The sequence below is a fragment of the Nerophis lumbriciformis genome, linkage group LG23 (assembly GCF_033978685.3).
Source record: "Nerophis lumbriciformis linkage group LG23, RoL_Nlum_v2.1, whole genome shotgun sequence".
NCBI lineage: Eukaryota > Metazoa > Chordata > Actinopteri > Syngnathiformes > Syngnathidae > Nerophis > Nerophis lumbriciformis.
The window spans coordinates 40,233,697-40,250,090 of NC_084570.2; the positions used below are offsets into that span (position 1 = coordinate 40,233,697).

A 16,394-nucleotide genomic window follows, 5' to 3' on the forward strand; every position below is an offset into this window, starting at 1 on the left:
AAGCATTTAGCCGAGTCATTGCGCAATCCATGGTGAGGCTCAACTGGCTGCTGATCACCGCAAGTCTCTTCTCAGTATTTGAACGGCAAATGTGAAAATTCAGCAATTTTGAATAAAAATAATCTAAAGCTGGTGAAGTTAAATGGAAAATAACTTTACAGAATAATCACTGGATACATATAACAATTTAATACATTTTTTTCTTTCCATGATGGCACGTGAGGCCCCGCCTCACCTGCCTCCCCTGACTGCACGTCACTGGTTACAACCATGTTGAACTGGTTTTTGAAGTGTATTTTACATGTATATGTTACAACCATGTTGAACTGGTTTGAAGACCATTTGACGTGTATACCTGTATGTTACAAGACCTCAACGGTGGAACAGGCGGAGGATGATTGCTAACCCTATGGAGCGTCACAACGGCTGGGATGGCGGATGAAGGCTGCAGCAGAAAAGGGTCCCCAGTCGTCTTGGACTCCATGCCACTGGACCCAGACCCGGATCTGTCAAGGATCGTGGGGAGACTGGTGCACACAAAGTCACGCACAGGCATCCTCCATAAAGCGATACCCCCCTACCAGGAGGATCGTCATACTCGCTCCGAGTGACCGCCGATGATGTTACAACCATGTTGAACTGGTTTGAAGTCTATTTGACATGTATATGTTACAACCATGTTGAACTGGTTTGAAGTCTATTTGACATGTATATGTTACAACCATGTTGAACTGGTTTGAAGTCTATTTGACATGTATATGTTACAACCATGTTGAACTGGTTTGAAGTCTATTTGACATGTATATGTTACAACCATGTTGAACTGGTTTGAAGTCTATTTGACATGTATATGTTACAACCTTGTTGAACTGGTTTGAAGTCTATTTGACATGTACATGCTACAACCATGTTGAACTGGTTTGAAATGTATTTGACATGAATATGTTACAACCATGTTGAACTGGTTTGAAGTTTGACATGTATATGTTACAACCATGTTGAACTGGTTTGAAGTCTATTTGACATGTACATGTTACAACCATGTTGAACTGGTTTGAAATCTATTTGACATGTATATGTTACAACCATGTTGAACTGGTTTGAAGTCTATTTGTCATGTATATGTTACAACCATGCTGAACTGGTTTGAAGTCTATTTGACGTGTATATGTTGAACTGGTTTGAAGTCTATTTGTCATGTATATGTTACAACCATGTGAACTGGTTTGAAGTCTATTTGACATGTATATGTTACAATCATGTTGAACTGGTTTGAAGTCTATTGACATGTATATGTTACAACCATGTTGAACTGGTTTGAAGTCTATTTGACATGTATATGTTAGAAGGATGCCATTTAAGGGATGAACTTGTTTGAAGTGCATTTCCAAATCAGTGTAAGTGTAAAGGGTTGCAACAATAAATCAGAATCGGAATCAGAATCAGAATCAGAAATACTTTAATAATCCCCGAGGGGAAATTAAGATCAATCCTAACTGCTCATCAAAGTATTAATTTTGAGTGAAGAAGAAAAGCAGGAGAAAAGATGCAAGTTGAAGTCCATGATTTAGTAAAAGTTCAGAACTGGGTCATTTTCTTGTGTGTGTTTAACTTGCTGTGTTCTTTCTGGATGGACAACTCCTGAGCTTTCTGCTGAGTCAGCAGCTGACGAGCCACCGACAGCTTCTCTTCCAGCTGCTTCACCATGGACCTGTGGGGGCGGGGCCACACACACACACAAGTCATGCACGTTAAAAATGTGTCGTCTTATATTCTTACATTTAGTTTTTCAAGTCGACTAAAGTTGGGTTGTCTTATATTATAACATGTTTTGTTTTTCAAGTCGACTTAAGTTGGGTCGTCTTATATTGTAACATGTTTTGTTTTTCAAGTTGACTAAAGTTGGGTTGTCTTATATTACAACATGTTTTGTTTTTCAAGTCGACTTAAGTTGGGTTGTCTTGTGTAATAACTTTTTTTTTCCAAGTTGATTAAAGTTGGGTTGTTTTATATATTTCATGTTTTGTTTTTCAAGTTGACTTAAGTTGGGTCGTCTTATATTATAACATATTTAGTTTTTCAAATTGACTAAAGTTGGGCTGTCTAATATAACATATTTTGTTTTAAAATTTGTGTCGTCTTATATTATGTGTAACATATTTAGTTTTTAAAGTAAAGCTGTGTCGTATGATATTTAAATCATATTAAGTTTGTCAAATAAAGTTGGGTTGTCTTACATTATATATATATATATATATATATATATATATATATATATATATCTATATATCTATCTCGAAGGCCCTTCGAGAGGCGGGATGGAAGATGGGCTTATTCTGACGGATCAAACGGTGACAAACGGAACGGAAAAAGACAACGAGAAGGTTCTCCAAAAGTGTAAATGCGGGTGGCAGAAGGTGACTTCTTTCAAAGGACTGCGGATTCATCAAGGGAGAATGAAGTGTGGGAGGACTCCCGACCAGCATAACCGAGCTGCTTCGGCAGGTCAGACGGAAGAGACCCAATGCCAGGTGACAAAGCACAGTGCAGAGGGTCTCAGCAATGCTGAGGGGGAACGTCAGTGGAAGCAGGAGGGCAGATGAATGCAGCGCCCGAGAGCGAAGCTCATGCAGTCCCCCAGAGAGTTGCACAGTCAGAGACACGACGTCCACAGTTTCCAAAAACAATTTGAAATGTGGACTTGTCAGACCACAGAACACTTTTACACTTTGCATCAGTCCATCTTAGATGAGCTCGGGCCCAGCGAAGCGTTTCTGGGTGTTGTTGATAAATGGCTTTGGCTTTGCATAGTAGAGTTTTAACTTGCACTTACAGATGTAGCGACCAACTGTAGTTACTGACAGTGGTTTTCTGAAGCGTTCCTGAGCCCATGTGGTGATATCCTTTACACACTGATGTCACTTTTTGATGCAGTATCGCCTGAGGGATCCAAGGTGCGTAATATCATGGCTTACGTGCAGTGATTTCTCCAGATTCTCTGAACCTTTTGATGATATTACGGACCGTAGATGGTGAAATCCCTAAATTCCTTGCAATAGCTGGTTGAGAAATGTTGTTCTTAAACAATTTGCTCAGGCATTTGTTGACAAAGTGGTGACCCTTGCCCCATCCTTGTTTGTGAATGAGTGAGCATTTCATGGAAGCTGCTTTTATACCCAATCATGGCACCCACCTGTTCCCAATTAGCCTGTTCACCTGTGGGATGTTCCAAATAAGTCTTTGATGAGCATTCCTCAACTTTCTCACTCTTTTTTGCCACTTGTGCCGGCTTTTTTGAAACATGTTGCAGGCATCAAATTCCAAATAAGCTAATATTTGCAAAACATAAAGTTTCTCAGTGTGAACATGAAATATATTGTCTTTGCAATCTATTCAATTGAATATAAGTTGAAAAAGGATTTGTTGTATTCTCTTTTTATTTACCATTTACACAAGGTGACAACTTCACTGCTTTTGGGGTTTGTAGTTTTTAAAGTAAAGTTGCGTCGTCTTGTATTATATATATCATACTTAGTTTTTAAAGTAATGTTGGGTCGTCTCATATATATATGTATACATATATATATATAAATATATATATATATATCTCATATTTGTTTTTTAAAGTAAAGTAGGGTCGTTTTATATTATATATAAATCCTATTTAGTTTTTAAAGTGGACTAAAGTTGACTGGTCTTATTTCGGGATGAATTACCGTAAGTTATGTCTAATCATGTATTTACAGTATTTTTGACAGCAGTACTTGTACTTTGAAGTAGAGAAATAGTTGCAAGTAGTACCAACCTTCCAGCAGTACTTGTACTTTGAAGTAGAGAAATACTTGCAAGTACCAACCTTCCAGTACTATTACTTTGAAGTATAGAAATAGTTGCAAGTACCAACCTTCCCGTGTGCCTACTGAGTGCGTGAGTCAGGTTGTGGATCTCCCTCTGGGTCTGTGCCACTTTCTGGGCGGCCTGGAACAGTTTGATGTTCAGACTGCGCTTGGTGTCCACACCACCCTTGTAGGTGTCCACACCACCCTTGTTGGCGTCCACACCACCCTTGTAGGCGTCCACGCCGCCCAGTGCCGCCTTGTCCTGGGCGCCATCTTGCTTCTTGTCGCCCAGCTTGTGGTTAAGAAAGTCAAAGATGGTGTGGCGCTCCCTGCCGGCGCTCCCGGGCTTCCGCCGCCGCTTCACTCGTCTGGTTGGCTCGCCGCCGTCTTTTTGTCGTCGGCTGTGAGAGCGTGGGCGGGTGAGCTCGCCGCACTGGTCCAGCAAGTCACTTCTGGGGAGGACCACCGCCATGACAGGCTCCACTCGACCCGTCTGCGCTTTCCCTAAACCTGAGCAGACAAAACATCTTTATTCATAAACCTTTCATATCATCTACATAGTTTTATTATCTACATATTTTTAATATCATGTACATATTCTTATTATATGCATTTTTTAATATCATGTACATATTTTTATTATGTACATATTGTTAATATCATGAACATATTTTTATTATGTACATATTCTTATCATGTACATATATTTATTATCATGTACATATTTTTATTATCATGTACATATTCTTAATATCATGTACATATTTTTATTATTTACATATTAATATCGTGTACATATTCTTGATATCATGTACATATTTTTATTATGTACATATTTTTTCATGTACATATTTTTATTAGGATGTACATATTTTTATGATCATGTACACATTCTTAATATCATGTACATATTAGTATTATGATGTAAATATTTCATTTGTACAAACCCCGTTTCCATATGAGTTGGGAAATTGTGTTAGATGTAAATATAAACGGAATACAATGATTTGCAAATCCTTTTCAACCCATATTCAATTGAATGCACAACAAAGACAAGATATTTGATGTTCAAACTCATAAACTTTATTCTTTTTTGCAAATAATAATTAACTTAGAATTTCATGGCTGCAACACGTGCCAAAGTAGTTGGGAAAGGGCATGTTCACCACTGTGTTACATGGACTTTCCTTTTAACAAACTCAGTAAATGTTTGGGAACTGAGGAGACACATTTTTGAAGCTTCTCAGGTGGAATTCTTTCTCATTCTTGCTTGATGTACAGCTTAAGTTGTTCAACAGTCCGAGGGTCTCCGTTGTGGTATTTTAGGCTTCATAATGCGCCACACATTTTCAATGGGAGACAGGTCTGGACTACAGGCAGGCCAGTCTAGTACCCGCACTCTTTTACTATGAAGCCACGTTGATGTAACACGTGGCTTGACATTGTCTTGCTGAAATAAGCAGGGGCGTCCATGGTAACGTTGCTTGGATGGCAACATATGTTGCTCCAAAACCTGTATGTACATTTCAGCATTAATGGCGCCTTCACAGATGTGTAAGTTACCCATGTCTTGGGCACTAATACACCCCCATACCATCACAGTTGCTGGCTTTTCAACTTTGCGCCTATAACAACCCGGATGGTTCTTTTCCTCTTTGGTCCGGAGGACACGACATCCACAGCTTCCAAAAACAATTTGAAATGTGGACTCGTCAGACCACAGAACACTTTTCCACTTTGTATCAGTCCATCTTAGATGAGCTCAGACCCAGCGAAGCCAACGGCGTTTCTGGATGTTGTTGATAAATGGCTTTCGCCTTGCATAGGAGAGTTTTAACTTGCACTTACAGATGTAGCGACCAACTGTAGTTACTGACAGTGGGTTTCTGAAGTGTTCCTGGGCCCATGTGGGGATATCCTTTACACACTGATGTCGCTTGTTGATGCAGTACAGCCTGAGGGATCAAAGGTCACGGGCTTAGTGCAGTGATTTCTCCAGATTCTCTGAACCCTTTGATGATATTACGGACCGTAGATGGTGAAATCCCTAAATTCCTTGCAATAGCTGGTTGAGAAAGCTTTTTCTTAAACTGTTCAACAATTTGCTCACGCATTTGTTGACAAAGTGGTGACCCTCGCCCCATCCTTGTTTGTGAATGACAGCATTTCATGGAATCTACTTTTTTACCCAATCATGGCACCCACCTGTTCCCAATTTGCCTGTTCACCTGTGGGATGTTCCAAATAAGTGTTTGATGAGCATTCCTCGACTTTATCAGTATTTATTGCCACCTTTCCCAACTTCTTTGTCACGTGTTGCTGGCATCAAATTCTAAAGTTAATGATTATTTGCAACAAAAAAAAAGTTTATCAGTTTGAACATCAAATATGTTGTCTTTGTAGCATATTCAACTGAATATGGGTTGAAAATGATTTGCAAATCATTGTATTCCATTTATATTTACATCTAACACAATTTCCAAACTCATATGGAAGCGGGGTTTGTACATATTTGAATAATGACTCACCTTTGCCATATTCATAACCCATCTTCAGCATGAGCTTGGATCCGATGCCTCTGGTGTGAACCTCCCAACCGCCAAAACAGGAAGTAGTTACTGCAGCCACTTCCTGACCGCTGACTTTAGGAGATAACATCAAAGACATCATGTGATTGGATGTGACAGGACAACACAAGATGGACCTCAAAATGTACCTTCAGCATCCACCACCTGCTCTTCATCATCATCTTCATCATGGCGGTCAGAGTCAGAGGAGGGCGGGTCTTCTTCTCTCAGCGGGGGGATGATGCAGTCGGCCTCCATGACAGCATCTTTCAGCAGCAGGGAGTCAAACTTCACCGTGTAGAACCCTTGCTGGACATCTAGGAACACACCTAGAGCTTAGACGCTCTCCCAAAACTGACCTCCACCACCCTACCTGTGATCCTGGCCTAACCCTAACCCTGCTGGACATCTAGGAACACACCTAGAGCTTAAACAATCTCTCCAAACTGACCTCCACCACCCTACCTGTGATCCTGGCCTAACCCTAACCCTGCTGGACATCTAGGAACACACCTAGAGTTTAGACGCTCTCTCCAAACTGACCACCACCCTACCTGTGATCCTGGCCTAACCCTAACCCTGCTGGACATCTAGGAACACACCTAGAGTTTAGACGCTCTCTCCAAACTGACCACCACCCTACCTGTGATCCTGGCCTAACCCTAACCCTGCTGGACATCTAGGAACACACCTAGAGCTTAGACGCTCTCTCCAAACTGACCACCACCCTACCTGTGATCCTGGCCTAACCCTAACCCTGCTGGACATCTAGGAACACACCTAGAGTTTAGACGCTCTCTCCAAACTGACCACCACCCTACCTGTGATCCTGGCCTAACCCTAACCCTGCTGGACATCTAGGAACACACCTAGAGCTTAGACGCTCTCTCCAAACTGACCTCCACCACCCTACCTGTGATCCTGGCCTGACCCTAACCCTGCTGGACATCTAGGAACACACCTAGAGTTTAGACGCTCTCTCCAAACTGACCACCACCCTACCTGTGATCCTGGCCTAACCCTAACCCTGCTGGACATCTAGGAACACACCTAGAGCTTAAACAATCTCTCCAAACTGACCTCCACCACCCTACCTGTGATCCTGGCCTAACCCTAACCCTGCTGGACATCTAGGAACACACCTAGAGTTTAGACGCTCTCTCCAAACTGACCACCACCCTACCTGTGATCCTGGCCTAACCCTAACCCTGCTGGACATCTAGGAACACACCTAGAGCTTAGACGCTCTCTCCAAACTGATCTCCACCACCCTACCTGTGATCCTGGCCTGACCCTAACCCTGCTGGACACCTAGGAACACACCTAGAGCTTAGACGCTCTCCCCAAACTGACCTCCACCACCCTACCTGTGATCCTAGTCTAACCCTAACCCTGCTGGACATCTTGGAACAAACCTAGAGCTTAGACGCTCTTTCCAAACTGACCTCCACCACCCTACCTGTGATCCTGGCCTAACCCAAACCCTGCTGGACATCGAGGAACACACCTAGAGCTTAGACGCTCTCTCCAAACTGACCTCCACCACCCTACCTGTGATCCTGGCCTGACCCTAACCCTGCTGGACACCTAGAGCTTAGACGCTCTCCCCAAACTGACCTCCACCACCCTACCTGTGATCCTGGCCTGACCCTAACCCTGCTGGACACCTAGGAACACACCTAGAGCTTAGACGCTCTCTCCAAACTGACCTCCACCACCCTACCTGTGATCCTGGCCTGACCCTAACCCTGCTGGACACCTAGAGCTTAGACACTCTCTCCAAACTGACCTCCACCACCCTACCTGTGATCCTGGCCGGGTACCAGATGGAGTCCTCGTGCCGAGCCAGGCAGGACGAGCCTTTTTCCAGGTTACTCAGGTCACAGTCCAGGAAGTCTCGGAGCTCCGACACATACACCACCTCTCCATGGGAGAACCTTTAAATGATACATATGATAATCATCTGGAAGTACAACACCTCTCCATGGGAGAACCTTTACATGATAAATATGATAATCATCTGGAAGTACACCACCTGTACGTGATGTACTAGTATATTTACTCTTGTAGCTGTATGTAGAAATGGTGCTGCTGCAGTGGTTGCTACTTTCTTGTTCTCATGTTTTTTATCACTGCAAATTCATCATACATCACAACAGCATAGAACATGTGACCTCTCTGAACCATCATAATAAATATCCAAAATATAAATATTACCTTGGGACAAAGCGGTAAAAAATGGACAGATTAAAATAATATTTTATTACTAAAGTAACTTCAAATGTACATTTTTTGTATTAGGGTATTATAAATACTGCAGTATTTGGGTCTCAACGTCTACTCAATAATACTGTGACAGTATCAAAGGAAAACTTGGTGAGTGTAGTCTTTTTCTGGTGCTTTAGAGTTGGCCGTAAATAAACTACATCTCCCAGAATCCTCTGCGCAGCGCAGGAACAACAAGCTAGAATGACATAAGCAGGAAGTGAAGTGTGTTGGTAGATAACATGAATTGTTAATGTTGCTAACAAACACACATGTTAATGTTGCTAACAAACACACATGTTAATGTTGCTAACAAACACACAAAAACCCTGGCAGAGGTCAGAAAGTCTGTCACTTTTGTTTCCAAGGTTACAAAAAAAACAACCGGTTTCGTCGCAACGCATGGCGGGTAATCACCCAAAAAAATCAGAGTAAACTAAAAAGCTACTTGATAAATCCGCAATCCATCTATTTTTCGACCGCTTGTTTCTCCGGATGTGGCGAGGGGTGGAGCCTATTCCAGCCTGACTGGGGTGGAGGGCAGGACTGGACATCATAAAGCTCTACACACACACCATACATACACACACACACACACACACACACACACACACACACACACACACACACACACCATACATACACACACACCATACATACATACATACATACATACATACATACACACACACACACACACTATACATAAACACACACACACCATACATACACACCACACACACACACACACACACACACACACACACACACACACACACACACCATAAAAAAACATAAACACACACCATACATACTGTACATAGCTATTTTATTTCACTGTGCTGATGAGCTATGTCTCCTTTTATTTGAATGGTTGTCCACACATTCTTTTATAGCTTTATTTATTTTCCTATGATACTCTGATGTATTTTGTACAAATGTCCATTTTGTCTATTATTTGTGCACTTTCATTGTTGAAGTTGTTCTTGATTTAGTGTTATGTCAAAGGATTAAACACAGCTGTGACTATTTAAGTGCATTACTTCCTGACAATTGCACACTGACCAAGACATTTTCCAAAGCAGTTTGTGAAGGACACCAGTGTTGCTGGCCTTGCTTTCTCTTTATATTTATTTAATTGACACTTACTTTGTTGGCGCAGGCAGGAAGGAGCACACTTTTATTGTGAAGACAGGAAGTGTGCTTTACATTTATGATTAGAGAGTGGCAGCAGCCAGAAGATCCAGTGAAGATTAGACATGGACCTCCTGGCACCATACTTGCCAACCATCCCGAATTTTCCGGGAGACTCCCGAATTTCAATGCCTCTCCCGAAAATCTCCCGGGACAACCATTCTCCCGAATTTCTCCCGATTTCCGGCCGGACAACTATATTGGGGGCGTGCCTTAAAGACACTGCCTTTAGCGTCCTCGCTCACCTGAAAAGGAGACTACTATATATGTCTCCGTTATCCATAGGTTTATCTATAACCCATAAAGTAGGCAGGCACGGAGCTATTTCTCAGCGTGTGTTTATTCCAGCCGGCACGTTAATACACTGACACACAACCTCCGGATTCCCATCATGCATTGCTTCAAAACTACGGCAAGTAGTAATGTCCAAAATTTCCAGCCGGACAAACGGTATGGCACTGCCTTTAGCGTCCTCTCACCTGAAAAGGAGACTATTATATATGTCTCCGTTATCCATAGGTTTATCTATAACCCATAACACGGTGGCCGAATGGATATAGTCACTCATGAACGTTCAGAGAAGCCCAAGGCGGCGGAAACGCAGTATTATGGGCCACCTTGCAAGCAACATCTTGTTCTCATTTGCGGATGTTTTTAACAACTCTGTGAAGGATATGTTCCCGGATTCAGAGATCGCTCGCCAGTACTCAAATGGCAGAACAAAGGCTACTCAAATAATGAAAGGTAAGTGTTTTTTTTAACTAATTGATTAAATCGATTATAAAAATAGTTGGCGATTAATTTAGTCATTGATTCGTTGGATCTATGCTATGCACATGCGCAGAGGCTATGTTTTTAGTTTTTTTTTACCTTTATTTATAAACTGCAACATTTACAAACAGCTGAGAAACAATAATCAAAATAATAGGGGTGTAACGGTACGTGTATTTGTATCTAACCGTTTCGGTACGGGGGTTTCAATTTGGTGCGGAAGTGTACCGAACGAGTTTCCACACGGACATATTAAGTAGCGTACTGCATGTTGTGTAAACAATACTCAAAATGCCGGACATTTGAGGCATTTATGAAACTCCGCCCTGACAGCTCCGCAAAAGAGGACATGTCCGGTGAAAAGATGACGTATAGTCAGTCTATCGTAGCCCGTTAGCTGCTAGCATGCTAGCAAAAGAGGACTAGCAGCGATCGGTTTCACCGGACGTGAAACCCATCGCTGCTAGCATGCTAGCAGCAACCGGGCTGGATCCTGACCATACGTCCTCTTTTCACCGTACATGTCCTCTTTTGCGGGGCTGTCGGGCGGTGTTTCTTAAATGCCTCAAATGTCCGGCATTTTGAGTTAGGGTTGCGTGTATTTTCAATACACGTTCAGGCTTAAGAAGGTTAAAAACACAACAAATTGTGCGTGCAGCAGCATTCGTGAGGGAGGGGGAGAGACAGAGAGAGCGAGAGAGTTGTGATAAACGCGCATGCGTCGTCAGGCTCTGCTTTTTATCGATACATTTATCAGATTTAATTTTTTATTATCTATAGCAGGGGTGTCAAAAAGTGTGCATTTTTGTAACATTTTCCTTGGTTTTTTTGGCAAGTTGAAAGAACATGGCGCCAGTATGCTGTTTTTTCCCCCAATAAAATACTGGAAAGGATAGAAATGTAGTTTGTCTCTTTTATCCGATTATTAATCGATTAATCAAAGTAATAATCGACAGATTAATCGATTATCAAATTAATCATTAGTTGCAGCCCTAATATATATATATATATATATATATATATATATATATATATACACCGTATTTTCCGCACTATAAGGCGCACCTAAAAACCACAATTTTTCTCAAAAGCTGACAGTGCGCCTTATAACCCGGTGCGCTTTATTACGATTAATTTTCATAAAGTTTCGGTCTCGCAACTTCGGTAAACAGCCGCCATCTTTTTTCCCGGTAGAACAGGAAGCGCTTCTTCTTCTACGCAAGCAACCGCCAAGGAAAGCACCCGCCCCCATAGAACAGGAAGCGCTTCACCCGCCCCCGGAAGAAGAAGAAAAAACGCGCGGATATCACCGTACGTTTCATTTCCTGTTTACATCTGTAAAGACCACAAAATGGCTCCTACTAAGCGATCCGGTTCATAAAAAGACGCAATCTCTCCATCCGCACACGGATTACTACCGTATTTCACAGCTGATATTCCTGTGAACCGCACTGTGGAACGGGAGCACGTACGGTGAATATTCGCACCACAGGGAATGAGAAGTCATCCTTCACTGTGGTTCTAGCTTGCCATGCTAACTTCCACCCATGATGATATTCAAAAGGAAGACCTTGCCAAAAGAGACCTTTCCAGCCGGCGTCATCATAAAAGCTAACTCGAAGGGATGGATGGATGAAGAAAAGATGAGCGAGTGGTTAAGGGAAGTTTACGCGAAGAGGCCGGGTGGCTTTTTTCACACAGCTCCGAAGGCGAACACACCTTCACTAAGACGGGCAGATAGCGCCGGTCGACATACGCCAACATCTGCCAGTGGATCGTAAATGCCTGGGCAGATAGTTTCGGTCACAACTGTGGTCCGAGCTTTCCGGAAGGCAGGATTCACAGAACTGCTGCACAACAACAGCGACACTGAATCCGATGACTTCGACGAGGCGGAGCCGGCCATTTTTGGATCCCACGCTTGCGCAACTTTTCAATTCGGACACCGAAGACGAAGAATTCGAAGGATTTACGAATGAAGAATAACTTCAGAAGGTGAGCGCTATGTTTATTTTGTGTGTTGTGACATTAACGTTCGAGCAACATTATGTTGCTATTTATTGCTCTACACCATTTTGAATTTTACTATGTTTGTGATTGCACATTTGCGTACATTTTGGGACAGAGTTGTTAGAACGCTGGTTTTCAATATATTATTAAAGTTTGACTGAACTATCTGACTGTTTTTTTGACATTCACTTTAGCGCAGCGTTTTTTTGACATTCACTTTAGCGCAGCGTAGGCGCGGCTTATAGTCCGGGGCGGCTTATTGGTGGACAAAATTATGAAATATGTAATTCATAGAAGGTGCGGCTAATAATCCGGTGCGCCTTATAGTGCGGAAAATACGGTATATAAGAAATACTCCTGCCCCCCCCCCCACACACACCCTCAAACTCCCGAATTCGGAGGTCTCAAGGTTGGCCAGTGTGCATGGCACGCCTGATCCAAAGCTTTGCTGTAGCACCCAGATAGGCCAAAATAAGATATTTAGAGATGGAGAAATCACCTGCAGTTATCTGGGAAGCGACACTTGTCCTCCAGGTAGAAAGGACAGGGCTTCATGGACTTCTGAGTGGGGTAAATGTACAAAACTCGAACTTGCGCCTCATCGCCGTCAGGTGCTTCTGCCCCCACCACCATGGCGTTGTGGAACTCCAGGGTCCCCCACGCTGTCCTGTACGGTGCTCTTACTTTGGTACCACTCAGCGTCTCCTCCTCCTCCTCCTCCTCCTCCTCCTCACTCTCCTGGTCGCGCTCCTTCATATCACACCTAGTCCCCGAGGACTCCCCCAGTTCAGAGTAGAAAGCCGCAAACTGGGATTCCAGTTGATCCTGTGTGTCCGCCGGTGCTCCATTGGCAACCCTCGGGGAGGCTCCATTGGCATCCCCCGGGGAGGCTCCATTGGCATCCCCCATGGGCACTCCATTGGCAGCCCCCATGGGCGCTCCATTGGCATCCCTCAGGGAGGCTCTATTGGCACCCACCATGGGCGCTCCATTGGCATCCCCCAGGGAGGCTCCATTGGCAACCCCCAGGGTGGCTCCACTGGTACCCCCCAGGGAGGTTTCATTGGCACCACCCAGGGAGGCTGCATTGGCACCCCCCAGGGACGCCAGATGAGGGAAAGACAACAAGCTGGCCTTGGTGAGTTCCATCAGCTGACACAGGTCCGCTCTGAGCTTGAGCAAGTCCTGCAGCTGGGAGGGGTCCAGGTCAGCTGCCAGGGTGGCATCCACCTGCTGCAGCTGGGCTTCATAGGTCGTGATGGCTGCCTCCAGGGTGACGTCATCCATGGTGTCCCGCGGCACTGGGCAGGATGGGGGGAATGGCAGACATCCAGATATGGTCAAACTAAGGAGAAAAGACGAAAGTTGTCATAATAACAGATGGCAAACAACAGGTTCTCTGTTAGAAGTCACATTCTGTCCGAATGCATGCATTAATGACATACATAGTTACTTAGAGCGGATGCTAACCTAGCTCAGTGTTAGCTTGCTAACTCTCATAGTAGCAATGGTGTTACCTGGCTTAGTGGTAATGATTATCCTCTCAAGTCCGCGCATGGACAGGGAGAGCGATAACATTCGCTGCAAGACGATAATACATCATTCGAATGCAGCTAAATTCACTTTTGGAGACATTCAACGAGCCGAATACGACCTACGAACATGACGTCATTGGCAGGCATCGAGTCGCTAAAAGGAATAGCACTTCTGTTTTCGTTTTCAAAATAAAACAAACATCGCACTCATGTGCGTTGACAGCATGCAGAAAAACCTAGTGTAAACCAAGTGATCTTAATATCCAAATATTAATGCATTGAATGCACTGTTAAATCGTTTGTGTACTTGTGGATGGCAATTTTGAATCGAGCAGCAGTGCACTTATTCTGACTAATACAGGAAGTAGATTTTTTCTCAAACACACAGACTTGTCGCAGGGAAATGACGTCACGCAACAATGGCGTCATGGCGGCTCTGCAATCCAAATGTGCGAGCTTTCTCTTTCCTAGCATTTTCTGTGTTGTTCCACTCCTCTGAATGCATACATTTGAAGGTATGCTTTTAGTTCATTGTACTATCCTTCACACAGGATGCTGCTTTAACCGCATTATTTGACTCAAATGCTAAATGTCAGCATTGTTAGTTTCCTATATGCATTAGTGAAAGTTCGTATTTCTTCTAATGTTCTTGCAACTACTTGCACCTTTTGTAACTAGAGACGGTGTACTATTTATCCATGAATTGATTTAAGTGGACCCCGACTTAAACAAGTTGAATAACTTACCATTTAGTGGTCAATAGTACGGAATATGTACTGTACTGTGCAATCTACTAATAAAAGTCTCAATCAATCAATCAAACAGACACAACTACTGTAACTAGAGACGGTGTAATATTTATTCATGACACAACTACTGTAACTGGAGACGGTGTATTTTTATCCAAGTTGTGACTCATCATCATTAGCAAACTGTTTTGCAGCCACCCAACAGGAAGTGATGCCTCAGATTGGCGATCCGAAGATGGCGTTTGCCCACCTGCGCCCAGCGTGTGTCCTGCTGAGCCGCCAGCCCACGCTCCACAATGTGGAGACCTTGAGCGGCCAGCTGAGAGAGGTGGAGCACGCCACCTTGCAGCAGCTCCAAGACTACGTCCTCTTCCCGCTGCGCCTGGTGCTGAAGGGCGGTGGCGGGGCCAAGAAGGAGAAGGTGGTGCAAGCTGTGGTGGAAACTATGACCCAGGTGCTGGAGAAGACTTGTGTCCAGAGCTGGGAGACACTGCGCCAGCTTTTCTCAGAGCTTTGTCTCTGCCTGTGTTCTCCATGCGACCCCGGGAAGCCTGCAGATACGTCGGAGGAGCTGAAGCTCGCCGTGCTGCGATGCCTGGACGCTCTGCTACACGCGGCCTACGGCGACATTGTCTTCAAACTCTTCCAGGCGGCCATGCTGCCCGGCTTGGGGGCCGCCGTGTCATTGCTGCTGGCAGTGGCTGAGAAGGACACCTGCCGAGACGTCCGGGCGGCGGCCTTGAAGAGCCTCCAGGCGCTGACCATGCAGTGCGACTGCAGTCAGGATCACGTAGTGCCTTGCTCAGAGGAGAGGGAAGCGCTGGGCGCCAGCTTTGCCTCCTTCTTACCTGGAATCGCTAGCAGCGTCGCCAGGATGGTCACAGGAGACGTGAGGCAAGGCCATGCCGTGACCGTAAGGGCCATCAAGGTATTTATGTGTTAGTGCTCCACACGGCAATACATGTTCTGAGCTTTTCTTCCTGTCACTCACACCAGGAACTTAGAACTACGTCGAGGCTAGCTTGCATGCTGGTTTGAAAATAACAGTGATCAATGGAGTAAAATAAATATCAGTCACCAAGCAATTGTCCAGAAACTTTGGGGGGGTGTACATACAGTATATAGATATATACATATATATATATAAATTAGGGCTGCAACTAACGATTAATTTGATAATCGATTAATCTGTCGATTATTACTTTGATTAATCGATTAATAATCGGATAAAAGAGACAAACTACATTTCTATCCTTTCCAGTATTTTATTGAAAAAAAAACCAGCATAAAGGCACCATGTTCTGGACATTGGGGATGCAGCATATACCAATAATAACACAGAAATGTAACTCATCAGATCAGAACTGAATCAGATATTGTACACGTTTCTGTTGTGAATAATAAAGGATTCATTTTAGGCTGCCTCTGAATAATAGCATGAAATATTCCAGCACCTTCATAACA

The 16,394-nt window shown here is 43.7% G+C and overlaps 2 protein-coding genes across 6 annotated transcripts in view; one reads left to right on the forward strand and one right to left on the reverse strand.

The window, feature by feature from the left end:
• Nucleotides 1-1,442: 1,442 nt before the first annotated feature.
• zgpat (zinc finger, CCCH-type with G patch domain) lies at nt 1,443-14,485 on the reverse strand. Its single transcript, XM_061985545.2, has 7 exons — nt 14,164-14,485; nt 13,146-13,991; nt 8,210-8,343; nt 6,556-6,723; nt 6,368-6,481; nt 3,905-4,349; nt 1,443-1,711 (listed from the first exon to the last, which is right to left on the reverse strand). The coding sequence occupies exons 2-7, from the start codon at nt 13,931-13,933 to the stop codon at nt 1,579-1,581; spliced, it is 1,782 nt and encodes a 593-aa protein (XP_061841529.2). The 5' UTR covers nt 13,934-13,991; nt 14,164-14,485; the 3' UTR covers nt 1,443-1,578.
• Nucleotides 14,486-14,565: 80 nt separating this feature from the next.
• tti1 (TELO2 interacting protein 1) overlaps nt 14,566-16,394 on the forward strand; it is a 49,132-nt gene continuing 47,303 nt past the window's right edge. For all 5 annotated transcript variants that reach the window (XR_009817814.2, XM_061985540.2, XM_061985541.2 and 2 more), the window contains exons 1-2: nt 14,566-14,696; nt 15,125-15,858. Coding sequence is in view for 4 of the 5 variants with exons in the window: in XM_061985540.2 (XP_061841524.2) it covers nt 14,681-14,696; nt 15,125-15,858 (750 nt within the window). In the remaining variant the exon portion in view is untranslated. The remainder of the gene's footprint in view (nt 14,697-15,124; nt 15,859-16,394) is intronic.

Excerpts from the sequence above, each read along its gene's own strand:
- zgpat (XM_061985545.2), bottom strand. The coding sequence starts at position 13,933 with ATGGATGACGTCACCCTGGAGGCAGCCATCACGACCTATGAAGCCCAG. Across the intron at positions 6,724-8,209 it reads GTACCCGGCCAGGATCACAG|ATGTCCAGCAAGGGTTCTAC; the intron begins GTAGGGTGGTGG and ends GTGTGTTCCTAG. Across the intron at positions 6,482-6,555 it reads GCAGGTGGTGGATGCTGAAG|TCAGCGGTCAGGAAGTGGCT; the intron begins GTACATTTTGAG and ends TATCTCCTAAAG.